Source organism: Euprymna scolopes, chromosome 45 (assembly GCF_053919585.1).
Source record: "Euprymna scolopes isolate OS-2025 chromosome 45, ASM5391958v1, whole genome shotgun sequence".
Classification (NCBI taxonomy): domain Eukaryota; kingdom Metazoa; phylum Mollusca; class Cephalopoda; order Sepiida; family Sepiolidae; genus Euprymna; species Euprymna scolopes.
This window is the reverse complement of record NC_136526.1, coordinates 59,227,430-59,242,045: the sequence shown is the minus strand read 5'-3', so window position 1 is coordinate 59,242,045 and position 14,616 is coordinate 59,227,430. Positions and strand designations below refer to the sequence as shown.

General features: G+C 38.1%; 1 protein-coding gene across 1 annotated transcript; it reads left to right on the top strand.

Annotated features, from left to right (window-relative positions):
* The first annotated feature begins 303 nt into the window (after positions 1–303).
* Positions 304–6,550, top strand: LOC145269753 (uncharacterized). Its single transcript, XM_080125484.1, has one exon. It carries the CDS (start codon positions 326–328, stop codon positions 1,535–1,537), a length of 1,212 nt encoding a protein of 403 aa, XP_079981610.1. The 5' UTR covers positions 304–325; the 3' UTR covers positions 1,538–6,550.
* The last annotated feature ends 8,066 nt before the right edge of the window (positions 6,551–14,616 follow it).

Below are 14,616 nucleotides of genomic sequence, written 5' to 3'. Positions count from 1 at the left end.
ATTTAGGATTAATTTTCCACTTATTATAAGCTATAATAATAATGATCTGCAAAGTGGAAATTTTAATTTTAAATTAAAAAAAATTCATGAAAAAATATTGAAAAATTGATTTCTTCCTCTCATACCTGATCAGTTTTTTGGATCATGAGTGCATATTATAAATTATGTTATAAAACGTATATTTTCATTTGAACATGACAAAATATAAATGAGAAACAATCTGCTAACTTTTAAAATCATAAAACTTGAACAGAAATTTTTCTTAACATTCTATAATATAAAGAAATGAATGAAACGTAAAAATTGTGAACAGTTCAGTTTGAAAATGACAACTAAGTCTGATACAGGAGAAAAACTTTATTCCTGTGAAGTATGTGTTTCCGTTTTTACAAGTAAACAGCATTTAGTCATTCATATGCGAACACATACTAGAGAGAAACCACATTCTTGTGAAGTATGTGGCTATTCTTTTTCACAGAAATCCCATCTGTTGCGACATATGCGAACACATACTGGAGAGAAACCATATTCTTGTGAAATATGTGGCTCTTCTTTTACGCGTAAAGAGACTATGTTGGAACATATGCAAACACATACTGGAGAGAAACCATATTGTTGTAAGATATGTAGCTCTTCTTTTACTAAGAAAAAAGATTTAACTATACATATACGAACACATACTGGGGAGAAACCATATTCTTGTGAAGTATGTGGCTCCTCTTTTACACGAAAACAGAATATGTTGCAACATATGCGAACACATACTGGAGAGAAACCACATTCTTGTGAAATATGTGGCTATTCTTTTTCACAGAAATCCAATCTGTTGAAACATATGCGAACACATACTGGAGAGAAACCATATTCTTGTAAAATATGTAGCTCTTCTTTTACATATAAACAGACTATGTTGGAACATATGCAAACACATACTGGACAGAAACAATATTGTTGTGAAGTATGTAAATCTTCCTTTACTAGGAAAGAAGATTTAACTATACATATGCGAACACATACTGGAGAGAAACCATATTCTTGTGAGGTATGTGGCTATTCTTTTTCACAGAAATCTAATCTGTTGCAACATATGCGAACACATACTGGGGAGAAACTATATTCTTGTGAAATATGTGGATGTTCTTTTACACATAAACAAACTATGTTGGAACATATGCAAACACATACTGGAGAGAAACCCTATTCTTGTGAAGTATGTAGCTCTTCTTTTACTAAGAAAAAAGATTTAACTATACATATACGAACACATACTGGAGAGAAACCACATTCTTGTGAAGTATGTGGCCGTGCTTTTACACACAAATGCAGCTTGGTTGTTCATATGCGAACACATACTGGAGAGAAACCATATTCTTGTGAAGTATGTAGCTCTTCCTTTACACATAAGCAGAGTATGTTGCAACATATGCGAACACACACTGGAGAGAAACCATATTGTTGTGAAGTATGTGGTTTTAGTTTTAGGCAGAAACCACACATGTTGAATCATATGCGAACACATACTGGAGAGAAACCATAATGTTGTAAAGTGTATAGCTCTTTTTTTACATGGCAACCCGACTTGGTTAATCATATGCAAATACATACTGGAGAATATATCAATAGGGATGGTTCCCTGGACTGGCTCAAAAGAGGATCCCTCCATTACGACCAAGAGAGGTTGATATTGGCTGCACAAGACCAGGGCCTCATGACAAACGCCTTCAAAAAGACGTGGGGTCTAAGCAACAATAATAAATGCAGGTTCTGTAGCACTGAGGTTGAGAGTGTGGGCCACCTGATTTCTAGTTGCAAAGTCCTACTTGGAGATGGTTATTATACAGATCGCAATAACGGAGTTTGGAAATACCTTCACTGGAAGATGTATAAGAAACTCAACATTCAGTGTTGTAAAAAATCCTGGGAACATATACCCGAACGAACAGTTGGGAATGACAACTACACTATTCACTATGACTACATAATCCCTAGTTCTACATATCTAGAAACGCAGCTTTTAAACCAGATATAGTGATTTGGAACAGCAAACAAAAAAGCGACCATGATAGAGGTCAGTGTACCCAATGATACAGGGCTTAACAGAGCCGAGAGGAAACGATAACAAAGTATCAAGGACTTATGTATGATATGAAACAAAATTGGAAATTAAAAGACGTTTCAATTATACCAGTCATTATATGAGCAACTGGGCTTATGAAAAAGAACTTTAAAAAGTACATAGCAAGCATACCCGGTGAACCAAGTGCAAGTGAAATACAAACGATTGCACTGAAAGAGACGGCTAGAATCCTGAAAAGATCTCTTGGTTGGACTCACTAAAATAGAGGTAAATGTCAGACATCTGGTTGGATGTCCAATCCCCTAGAAGATATAGGTTAAGAAAAAAAAAGAGAAACTCTTAGCATATTCCCTGGCTCAAATTGAAGTGCACTTTTCATCCTTACTCCATCTAGATTTTAGTCTGTTTTCAGTCTCACTTTCCTGAATAGGGAGGTAATCTTGCTCAGCATCTTTTAGGGCTTTATGCTTTATATTATTTTCGTCTTCATCTGTTATGTATCTCTTGATTTGTGATACAAGGGATCGCAGCTTAGCAACTGTTGTCTGCTTTTTTCTTCAGGGAGGTCAGAATTCTTGATTTTCTCTTGTAGGATCTCATTCGAAGTTCTGCTCCATTTTTCAAACTTTGAGTAATGGTAGCAATATAATAATACCTTCTTTTTTGCAACTGTCCAGGGTTAGGTTTTTAGGCCTCTTCTGTTGCCTTTTTTGTAATTGCACATGATGGTTTGGGGCAAGGATCTAATTCACGATCTGTTGGCTGATCCAAGTGGACCTCTGTCATGGTAGTACCATTATCTGAGGTAAGAGGGTTCACACCTTCAAATACCTTTTCTCGTCTGGTGTGTGAACGAGTTAAGGGACCCTTTTTATCCTGGGCGACGGCCAGCCAGTATGGATTATGTTTAGTATTCATTTTCATTTCATAATTCCTCATTGTCAGCGGCTTCTGATTTAATATTCAAAGCTGCCCTCTATAAATAGAGGGGTTTCCCCAATCCGCAACCTGGGGACGCTCTTTATGGCTTGAGGATACAGCACATTTTAATTTGGGCCGTGGAATATGCTAAAAGCAAATATGTAAAACAAAATCAAAGGACAGAAACCTGGAGGGAAATCTTCTATTTTTGTCCATGGAAGAAAAATATCCCACCGAGTAATTTAATCTCTCAAAAATATAATATTTTAAAAGAACGAGTGTTTAATGAGGAAGAACTAAAATACATGAGAGATGAAATAATAGCTAACACACAGGCTAACCAACTAGAGAAACCTATCCTGTATCCCACCGAATTTGATGCACCCAAAACACCACCACCTTAGATCAGTGCAGCAGTTGTCGGTAACTACTCAACAGATAACCCTTACAGCACTAAGCCCAACAGAAGTGCATCACTATATCAGGAACTCAAATACCTACAGAATCCTCTACACCAGCTCACTCTCACTATAAAGCAGATAACACATCTGCATCTCCATCAACGTGTGAAATAACTCCCTTACCAAGAAAAACTCCATCTTGTGTTTTGCTTCCAGAACCAGATGATGAGCAGCTGGAAATAGAAGAAGAACTCTGTAACACAATAGAAAATGTTAACAATATGAGGATGGAAGAAAGGCCTAGGTTACCTAAAATACAAGCCTCAACATTCTTTAAGGCTTGTTCATGAAGAAATAGATGTAAGACAGCTAAATAATGTCACATACGCAGCTGAACTAAAAATTCGCTTAAAACCAACTTAAATTATCGGTCCTAAATCAGTGCGGACTTTCTTTTAGTCACCTATATATATTGATTACCTGATGGAAATATCGATTACTGTAAAATGAATCGTGGACATTAATAAAAGTAAGTAAATGTAAATTGCATGTTGCGTCACGATTGTTAAAAATTCAGGACTTGAACTTCCGTTTCTTCAAACTTCTGGAATCTTTAGCAAAAGGAAGGTCAGCTATTCCTCTTGAACAGACCTGTTCTTCCTCGTATAATGCTGAGCACGGTCCCTACTATCGCACATGCACAGAAAACGTGGTGAAGCTAGGCTATTCTCCCAAAAATAGTTCACCATGTTCAGGTTAAAATTAATGGTGATCATAACCAATGTTGTCCAACATACTTTACCACTTCATACTTCTCGTTCAGTCGCGTGATGGGTACAGAGGCAAACTTGTTGCTGTTGTGTAACAGAACACATTTCAGTGATCGCTGTATGCTGTCAATGAATATTTGGGTTCGTACTGTGGCAACCCAAGCTTGAGCAAAATCTGCCCAATATCTGCACAGTACACCAAGTCCTTTTCTTCCAAGAAAAAACGGAGGTATTCTTTATGTCTGTTGAAGGAAGAAGGTGATGCTAGTACTGTAAGAGAGAGGTTTTTCCTTCAGTCTTGATGCCAACAGTTTGGCAGAGTTCTTTGACAAGCTGACGTTGCGAACTAAATCAACTCCATTTGGGACAAGCATTATCTTCAAAAAACAATTTTTCTACGAACAAACCCCCAAGCTAAATCTACTGCCCAACAGGATCAGGGGGCAAAAGACTTAAGAGTTTCAGATTTCGCCCTTTATGTATTCGGTCACGTGATTGAGAGCTGGCTTGTGATTGAACAAGCCAGGGAGAAAATGGATTTAAATTTCGAGCTGCGAGAATTAGCTCCTGCCTGTGATTGTAGCAAGTTTCGGCTGCTACAATTCTTTTTACTGTAATTTTTCACGTTTTGTTTACATATGCCGTTTTTACAAAATTGAGGATTGTAATCAAACTTTTGACCTCACGTTATTTTATATGAGAGGATTTATTTATTTAAAGTATTGTTGTGGTAGGATCCACCTAATTAGCATCCGTGGAGTGTCAACCATAGTTTTTTTATTACATTTTCACCGCAAACAAGGCACATTGCGACGTTTATGTAGGGGACTACTATCAGGGACATAAGCTACAGGGGTACTATGTAGGGATTTAGGCAGCAAAATGCCGGTTAACGTTACAGTTGAACTTCTGCATGTCAGTATAGTTGGGGAAGCAGGAACATGGAAGAGAATTCCAAAATAAAGCGGTTCTGGGGAAGAAACTACTGGAGTAGAAGACTCTTACATCTTGGGATCTCTACTGGGAAGGGTGGGATTTAGCTGCTTGTTCGGGTTGTCGGGGGTATTTAGGTCTAGTGAGTACAAGTACTTGCAGTTCGTCCTTAGAGATACTCAAAAAGACAACAAGATCGAGAGTCAATGACTGTCGAGACGACACCAAGGACGGGCTCTCCATGACTATATCAATGGACTCTATGTAAATATTGTATATACATTCTTGCTCTCAGTATGTCCTATTTTACTTTTGTGTTGTAGTTATTTCCATGTGTTCCGTCGAGTTTCAACAAGTATAAAGGAAGAAAATTTGCTAAATTGAAGTTTTGTGATTTGGGCAGAATTGTTTGTAATCTTTATTTCACAGCCATTTTTAAATAAGATGGTTCCGCATGTTTTGTTTGTTATAGTGATATGTTGCTTTTACATCATGTTGAGTTGTCGTTTGGAGTTGAACATGAGCAAAAATAACATAACTGTGTAACAATTTTTGTGTAATTTGAAATTCCCACTCACACAAAAAAATCATTAGATAAATTTTCTCATAACAACACGCATTATTCTTTTCTTGTCCTTTGTTAGTAGCGGCCAGGTGAGATGTAACTCCAAGACACCATATTCGCTTTTCGATAAACGTATCCCCACCAAACAACTCTCTTTATATTCAAGAGTTCTCTGAATAAAGTTGAGTTTTTTTACTCCAGCAGTAATCTCTAGTCTTATTAATGGAACTCATAAACATAATGCCAGAAATGATTAACAGTTAAAATTGATGATCATAATATTAGTAAAAACATGTTATCTTGTCAACTCTAGAGTTGTAAGACATGTTTAGTTTCAGAACAGTTTGGTTAGGTGTTCTACACAAGTCCTGGAGGTGACTGGTTCTCAGTAGACAGTTGTCGAGTTGGAATCCACGGAGTAAAAGATTCTTTCCGTGTTGGAACGAAGAAAACATGCGAAGTTGCCACAGAAAAAGTTTAATATTTATTGAGCAATTGTGTTTTCTCATTGGTTAGTAGCTGAACATGTATTTATTTGATTCGTCAGTTCCTAGCAGCATGGTTTATAAATAGAATCTCCCGACTGTGCAGGATCATACCATAGTAGTCTCATCAATCTCAGTAACTCTTCCCCCCTTTCCTTATCACCAGTTGTTGCTGTCCCCTTATTTTCTGCGTACTTGAAACGGAAGTAGGGAAAGAGGCTAGAACAATTCCACATAATTTTGACTACTGGCCCTTGGAGAGACAACATGGTAATTGATATTCATTAATTTATCTCAGGAACTTATCCAGTTTCTTTTAGAAGTTTATATTAAAATGTAGTCCTTATTAAATGTAATATTTTCTTTTACAATTTTCACGGTGTTTAATAAAATGATAAAAATTCGTTGAAGCGTCACTCTTTTCCTTGAAACCGGCCGGCAGTTAAAGTGTAAACATGTTCTATTTCGCCATGTGATGAAACACCGAGAAGCAGCCACGCGGGTTCGTCTTCAGGTCAGGAAATACCATTTTCTAGGCAATAATAGCCACACATTCTCTGTCTCGAATGACTACGTTGTGTATTTAACGCCATTATTACGTTAAAAATAAAACCAAAACGCACAAAAAAAAAAACGGCCGACGTCATGTCACAACGTAAAAACTTTAATTTTACATGTTAATATATATATATATATATATATATATATATATATATATATATATATATATATATATATATATATATATATATTATGTATATATATATAATAAAAGCAACAACGTTTGTGCTAAAACGACGGTCGTCTTGTAAATGACAATACAAAAGTATGGACACATGGTTCGCTGAAACAAAGAAGGGATTGATTATCTATGTATAGTCCGGCACGGTTGTATCCTCTTCCTTCCTGTTCCCTTTCAAAATAAAAAAAATAAATAAATTATATATGAAAAAATATAAAATAAAATACCTCAGTCTAGAAGGATTTTTTTTATCAACCGACCGACACATGTTTATGCTACACTGTCATCCAACAATAAAACGAGTAAGCTCTCTTTAACTCTTGACTTCTTAACTCCCTTTAACTGCTCAAAATGGAACATTCAACACTGTCTGAAGTCAATAATACAGACAGGCAAGAGACACAACCTCAAGAAGTAAGGCAGTTTGGACGACAAAGATACGAAACAGAGAAGATGATGGAATTCCAAAGGAGAGGAAACAACTAAGAAAGAAAGTTCATCAAGGCTTATTCCAGGTTTAAAGAAGATGTGAGCTTTGCTAGGATAAAGCTTAAATCAGAATGTTCAAGGGATCAATTGGAAGAATTAATCATTAAGATTTTAGAAGAACACAGAGGGGGTAGAACAAGCTTACGAGGATGTACGAAAATTAACGACTCCATTCCCTGGTATAAGGTGGAAAATTGATACGTGCACTTCAGTAACCTCTGAGGTAATATCCCTCTTAGAGGAACGACATAGAACGTCAGAAAAAATCCTTGATCCTATCAGAGTAAAAAAATCTCTTTCCAAGCTATTACAGAGGGAAGACGTAAAGTCAATATATGGTTCAACCGTATCCAGACTGAGCAAAAGTAGTTGCCAGAGTTCCCAAATATCAATAAAGAAGGCTGAAGCAGCTGCACGTTTGGCTTCTAAAAGGGTAGAAATCCAACGAAACCAGGAAATTTCTAAATTAAAGGAAACACTCAGGAAACTGTAAAATCAAAGAGACCTAGAAATAATTGAGGCAGAGTACAATGCTTACGCGGAAGCAGATAGCAACAATGCTTACGCGGAGAAGTTCGAATCTGAAAACACCTCGCGTGAATCTACCTACAGTAAGCCAAACAATAAGACTCTCGAAATAGCCTCGAAACCAACTACAACAAAAACTGACAGAGAGGACGCACTTGTTCAAGCGCTAAAGGAATCCTTGTTAATATCAAAACTCTCCACACCAGAGCCATTTGTTTTTAAAGGAGACCCTCTTGAATTTATTGAGTGGAGCACCACATTTAAGTCGCTGATAGAAGTGAGCTGTGAGAGTCCAGTGCACAAATTATTTTACTTCAAAAAATACATAGGCGGTGAAACTCTTTCAGCATTACAGGGAATGTTCTATCGAACAGATGAGGAGGCATATACCCAAGCTTGGGATATTTTTGCAGAAGCGCTATGGGCACCACTTTACAATACAAAGAGCTTCCAGAGAAAAGCTCAAAAACTGGCCAAAGATAGGACCCAGAGAATCCTTCAAGCTCAGGGATTTCAGTGACTTTCTTAAAACATGCAGCAGTAGTGCAATGTCTCATATTTCCGGTCTGCACGTGTTGAATGACTGTGAAGAGAATCAGAAATTGCTTCGAGAACTTCCAGATCGCTGGAATAAGTACGTTACTAAAGCTCTAGATAAGAACCTACCATACCCAGGCTTCCAGGAATTTGCAGAATTTGTGGCGGAGCAAGCACGAATAGCATGTAATCCAATTTCCTCCCTTCACGCCTTGAACCAAACCGAAAAAAGTTCAGAGAAAATTCAGACCACAGCTAATGCACTAGCAACATCAGCAACCTCATCCAAAGGAAGAGACCCCAAGATAAAGGAAGGTCAGAAATCCCCCAAAATATAATGATTCAGAAAATGCATTATTACAGCTAATGCGGTGCCACTTCTGAGAGCACGCCCACTTTATTTACAAATGTGAAGAGTTTCGAGCCCTATCATTGGATGAGAAAAGGAGTTTTATCCTCAGCAACAATATGTGCCTTAGTTGCCTCAGGATAGGCCACTTTGTAAAGGATTGTAGGGAGAAAGTTACTTGCACTTATGCAAACGGGCACATCCAACACCACTTCATGAAAACAAACCTCAGTGCAAGGAAGTCGAAACAACCAGGGAAGAAAATGGCGCTACAATGTTGTACTGCAAAAGGATGAGCAACAACAATCATACATCTATGATCACACATGTTTGGCTCTCATGCACAGATCCTAAAGGTCCAGAAATATTAGTGTATGCCTTACTAGACACCCAAAGCAGCAACACATTTATCAGTGAATATATTTCTGAGAGAATTAAGGTAAACTCCGAGCCAGTTCAATTGAAGTTATCAACAATAGCTAGTTGAAATACAATTGAGAACTGCGACGTATTTCAGGACTGAAGGTAAGAGGGTATTTTTCACAGAAACAAATAGAATTGCCGCCCACCTACACTCGAGAATACATCCCTCTGGAAAGGAATAACATACCTCCCTGCAAAACAGCAGAAGCATGGGAACATCTCATAAATATAGCAAAGGAAATGCCAAACGAGTTAGACTGCCCTGTTGGACTGCTAATTGGGTATAATTGTGCAGGTGCCTTAAAACCAAGAAAAGTGATCACCGGGAAGAATAAATACCCATTTGCCATCAAGACAGATCTCGGGTGGTGCATAGTGGGACCAACAGCACATCTGAACAATCTAGGAAACACAGCTGGACATTGTTACCGAATCTCTTCCAAGGAGATTCCACCTATTACACCTACCTCAGTAATAAGAGCCTTGGAGATGGACTTCCGTGATATAAACCACAAGGAAAAGACTGTGTCTCAAGAAGACATAAAATTTCTCCAGATATTAAAGAAAGAAATTCAACATAATAATGAGGGATATCTAGAAATGCCTTTACCCTTTTGTGCACGTCGCCATCTTCCAAAAAATAAACACTTGGCCGAAGTTCGTCTTAAACACCTCAAGGTCAAATTTACAAAAATATAAAAAATTTGAAGATTACATCAAATTTATGGAGCAAATCATCAACGAAGAAGATGCCGAAGAAGTCTGTGATGCGTCAAACGATGGTAGCACATGGTACATTCCTCACCATGGCGTGTATCATCCAAGAAAACCTGGGAAAATCAGAGTTGTGTTTGACTGTTCTGCTAAATTCAAGAACACGTCATTAAATGATCACCTCCTAACAAGACCTGATTTGATCAATGCACTACCTGGAGTGCTGTGCAGGTTCCGAGAACATCACATCGCTCTTATATGTGATGTAGTAAAGATGTTTCACCGCTTTCATGTCAGTCCTGGAGATAGACACTTTCTTAGATTCCTCTGGTGGAAGGATGGAGACACAAAAACCGAACCGAAGGAATACCGTATGTGAGTCCACATTTTTGGCGCATCCTCGTCTCCGGGTTGTGCGAATTATGGGTTCAAATACTTAGCCAACAAGTATCTAAGTGTGTACCCTCTGGCTGTGGCATTTATCCAAAGGAACTTCTATGTGGATGATGGACTCATCTGTGTTAAGACAGATGAAGAAGCAAAACAGTTGATCAGTGAAGCAAATGAAATCTGTGCGATGGATCAACTACATTTACACAAGTTCGTGTCAAACAAGAAAGGACTCTTGGACGAAGTCTTGGAAGGCAATAGCGACACCATGACCAAAGAGGTAGATTTGAATCACAATATCCTTCCAACACAAAGTGTATTATGGGTGAAATGGAACCCGGATACATTTGCTTTCAACATCACTCTCGATCTAGGAGCGGCTACCCGACGTGGAATTCTGTCAACAGTGGCGAGTGTGTATGATCCATTAGGATTTATTGCATCCTTTGTTCTAGTCGGTAAGAGGGTGCTACAGGAGATGTGTAAACAAGGGGTTGGATGGGATGAGCCCCTTCCTTCTGAACTAAAACCAAGGTGGGAGTCATGGATTAGAGATGTGAATAACCTCAACCTAGTTCAGATACAAAGATGCTTCATCCCAGATAATATAAGACCAATTGAAAAAATAGAGCTACACCATTTTTCCGATGCCAGCAACACTGGATATGGCCAATGTACCTATTCGCGAGTTGTTGCAAGGAAGAAAGTGCATTGCACATTAGTCATGGGTAAAGCTATAGTGGCACCCATTAAGGTTGTCACTGTGCCTTGTCTCGAACGAATAGCAGCTACCGTCTCAACAGCAGTAAGTAAATACTATTGCCAAAAAAGGGGCCCCATGACTCGCTTAATTATTGAATATTATCATAAAAATACAGCACCAGGGTCGGGGAATGACCCTAAATAAAATTCGAAGTAATGGCTACTGGATTATCAGTGCCAGCAAGATAGTGGCAAAATATATTAAGAATTGTGTAACGTGCCAGAAAATGCGCAGACCCCTAGAAGAACAACACATGGCAGACCTACCTTTCGGTTGAAAGAGTCGAACCATCCCCACCATTTTCCTACATAGGAATAGACTGTTTCGGACACTTCTATATAAAACATGGTCGGAAAGAAATAAAGAGATATGGCCTTCTGTTCACATGCCTTAGCTCCAGAGCCAGCCATCTAGAGATGCTGGAAGACCTCCCCACTGAAGCCTTCCTAAATGCCTTGAGATGTTTTATAGTGTGGAAATTTTTAATAGAGAAATAATTTTTATTTATTTTTTTATTTATACCCATTCAACATTTCCGCATTTAGGTCAAGGAACGCATTCCTTGACCGGCAGGTCACTTCTATTATCATCATCAGCAGCAGGTTAGGTATAGTTCGCTTTCTAGCAGCCAGCCCCTCTCCTACCCTCTGGAGGAGGAGGAGGAGGAGGAGGAGGAGGAGGAAAGGGTTTTGTCCGTTTTCGTCAGTTCGAATCTAGCCGGCCAAGAAGAAGGACGACATTCGGCTCCGTCAAATCAGAAAGGATTCTTGACGTTAAATTCCACGGTTTTTTTCTCTCCTTTTTTGGAGAAAGACGTTTGTTTAGAACTAAACTATTAGCGTTATTTTATTCTCAGTCATTATAAGACCACAAGGTCTTACGACGGGAAGATTAATACCGGTTATTAAAAGACAATCGAGTCTTACAACTGGTAAATTATTATTCTCAAAGGACTAACGAAGGAAACTACTGTGTTCTTTGTGAGTTCTTTTCTAAGAAGAACAAAATTCAATTTCGCCGACGAAACGAGCAGAATATCGCCCCTAGAAAGGAAATCCCCTCTTTGAAAGATTGTTCAACCGAAGTTCCCTTCAGAAAGGAAAGCTTCCATAATTCAGGAATTTACCCCGTATTTGTAAACATAAACCCTACCAAAGCGGCTTTATGGTCTTCTCTCCCCTTTGAATTAAAAGGCACAAAAGCCTTCACAAAGGAAATTACTTCTTCCTCCCATTTTAGGTCAAAAAAACTTTTTGTTTGTCCTTTCGGAAAAGAAAAAAAATAACATTTTGTCAAAGAAACACTGAACATTTTGTTAAAAAGGACTGAATTCTAAACAAGGATTGTTTTCCGTTTTTTATATGTTCTTTTCTTTCAACCTTTCTTGCAAGTAAGGATTGACGTCTTTTTTTGTATTTTTTTAATATGTATTTTAAATGTTTCTTAAGGGTTTTTTAACACCAGCCATTGGATATAAAGGCAATTGCTAACCTTTTGTTTTAATAAACTTGGATAATTTTAAACTTATTCGGGTCTGTATTTCTTTTGCTCATTTCCTCTAGTTACTCGTTCCGAGAAATTTGCCATAAATGCTTTTTCACCTTTTTTTCTTTCCTTTTTGTTACCATGAAAAGCGGATTTTGGTGACGAACCCAAAATCTCCTTAATAGCTCTCAGGGGCGCAGTGAAACAAATACAGTGTGACCAAGGAACGAACTTTGTAGGTGGAAAGAGTCAACTTGAGAGAGGCATTAACGAATTGGACGAAGACAGAGTTGCAAGTTTCAAGCTCAAACCTTGATGTACGCAGTCAGAGTCGCCATACCGACTATGCTTCAGAGAAGAATTTTAAAAGAATTTCATAGTAGTCATCTAGGCATGTCGAGAATGAAAGCTTTAATGCGTGGATATACGTATTGGCCTAGGATGGACCAGGACATTGAAAAACTCGTAAGAGAGTGTCAAGGGTGTCAGCTAGCAGCAAAGGCACCACCTGTGCAGATACAACCGTGGCCAAAGACTGATAAACTGTTGACTCGGTTACATATCGATTATGCAGGTCCTTTAAATGGACATTATTTCTTAGTGGTCGTCGACAGTTTCACAAAATGGCCAGAAGTGTTTAAATACAAACACCCTACTTCGATGAGTACAATAGATGCACTAAGAGTTCTCTTCAGTCGTTTTGGAGTGACTAAAACTATTGTCAGCGACAACGGCACCCAATTTACCAGCAAAGAATTTGAAGAATTCTGCAAGGCTCTAGTCATTGAACATTTAACAACGGCAATCTACCACCGAAGGTCAAATGGCCTAGCAGAGAGGTTCGTCGATACATTCAAAAGAGCCTTGAAGAAAAACCAAGGTATGGACACTGACGAGAAGAGTCTTGAACAATTTTTATCGGTGTACAGGATAACTCCGAACTCAAACACTGATACCGGTTCGTCACCAGCCGAACTGATGTTTGCACGGAAAATCAGATCTGTATTTGACAGAATTTTACCAAGTGCAACCAGAGTAACAACAACAAAAGAAAATTTCCCAACAAGGTTTTACAAATCTGGTGACAGAATATTCTTCCTGGATTACAGGAGTGGAAAAAATTTTTGGGAGGAGGGGATTATCATGAAAAGAATCGGACACATGCTATATTCTGTAAGAAGTAATAAATTTGACTGTCGCAGGCATATAAATCAGCTAAGACCTCGACACACTGATGACTACAAACAGGCAGAAGAAAATGACCTGCCCCTAGAGGTTTTATATGATTCTTTTAATATTCCCCAACCCTTAACAGAACTTACTCCAGATTTGAGAGTTCCAGCTTCTCCACCAACTCCACCCACACAAACGATATCGAGGAGAAAAAGTACAAGGGTGAAAAGAAAAGTTAACCGGCTGAGCCCCAAGCCAAAAAAGCAAACGATATTAAGCCAAATTCTCTTGGGAGAAATTGTCTTAGGGGGAGGTGTTATGGCGAGATGATAAATTCACCGCCGGAACTTTTTATCGAAAGAACGTTATCACCGGTCACCAGTTGTGAGAGCCTTCCCTGGGCGGGAACACTTAAAAAACGTAACATGCTGTCTCTGTAAATATTCTCAATAAACTTCTCTAATTCTTTATTACTTCAGAACCTCTTTATCCATTTATTTCCCTGGTGGAATAACTTTCTTGAATATCCTTTTATTACGGCGACCCACCGCAGGATATATATCAGTGTTCCATTTCAGATCAGGAGCTTGTCAAAACATGGAACCTCCTCCAGGCGAGATCCATTCATTTCAATTGATGTCAGATGGGGATCAGAGTGGTGATGATGTAAAGATAAATTATAATTTATATTTAATATTTTGATCATTATGTACTTGTATAATTTATTTCTGATGATATCTCTGTATATGCCTACACTTATAACAATTGCCTTCTTTTTTTTGTCAATATGTCACGTTATTCTAAGTAGAAAGATATTTTATATAAATATTATGGAAGTATCTGATTTTGAAACATAAATTACGTTTTCAAT

Bases quoted from the DNA above. Each gene is read 5' to 3' on its own strand.
- LOC145269753 (XM_080125484.1), top strand. From the start codon at position 326: ATGACAACTAAGTCTGATACAGGAGAAAAACTTTATTCCTGTGAAGTA.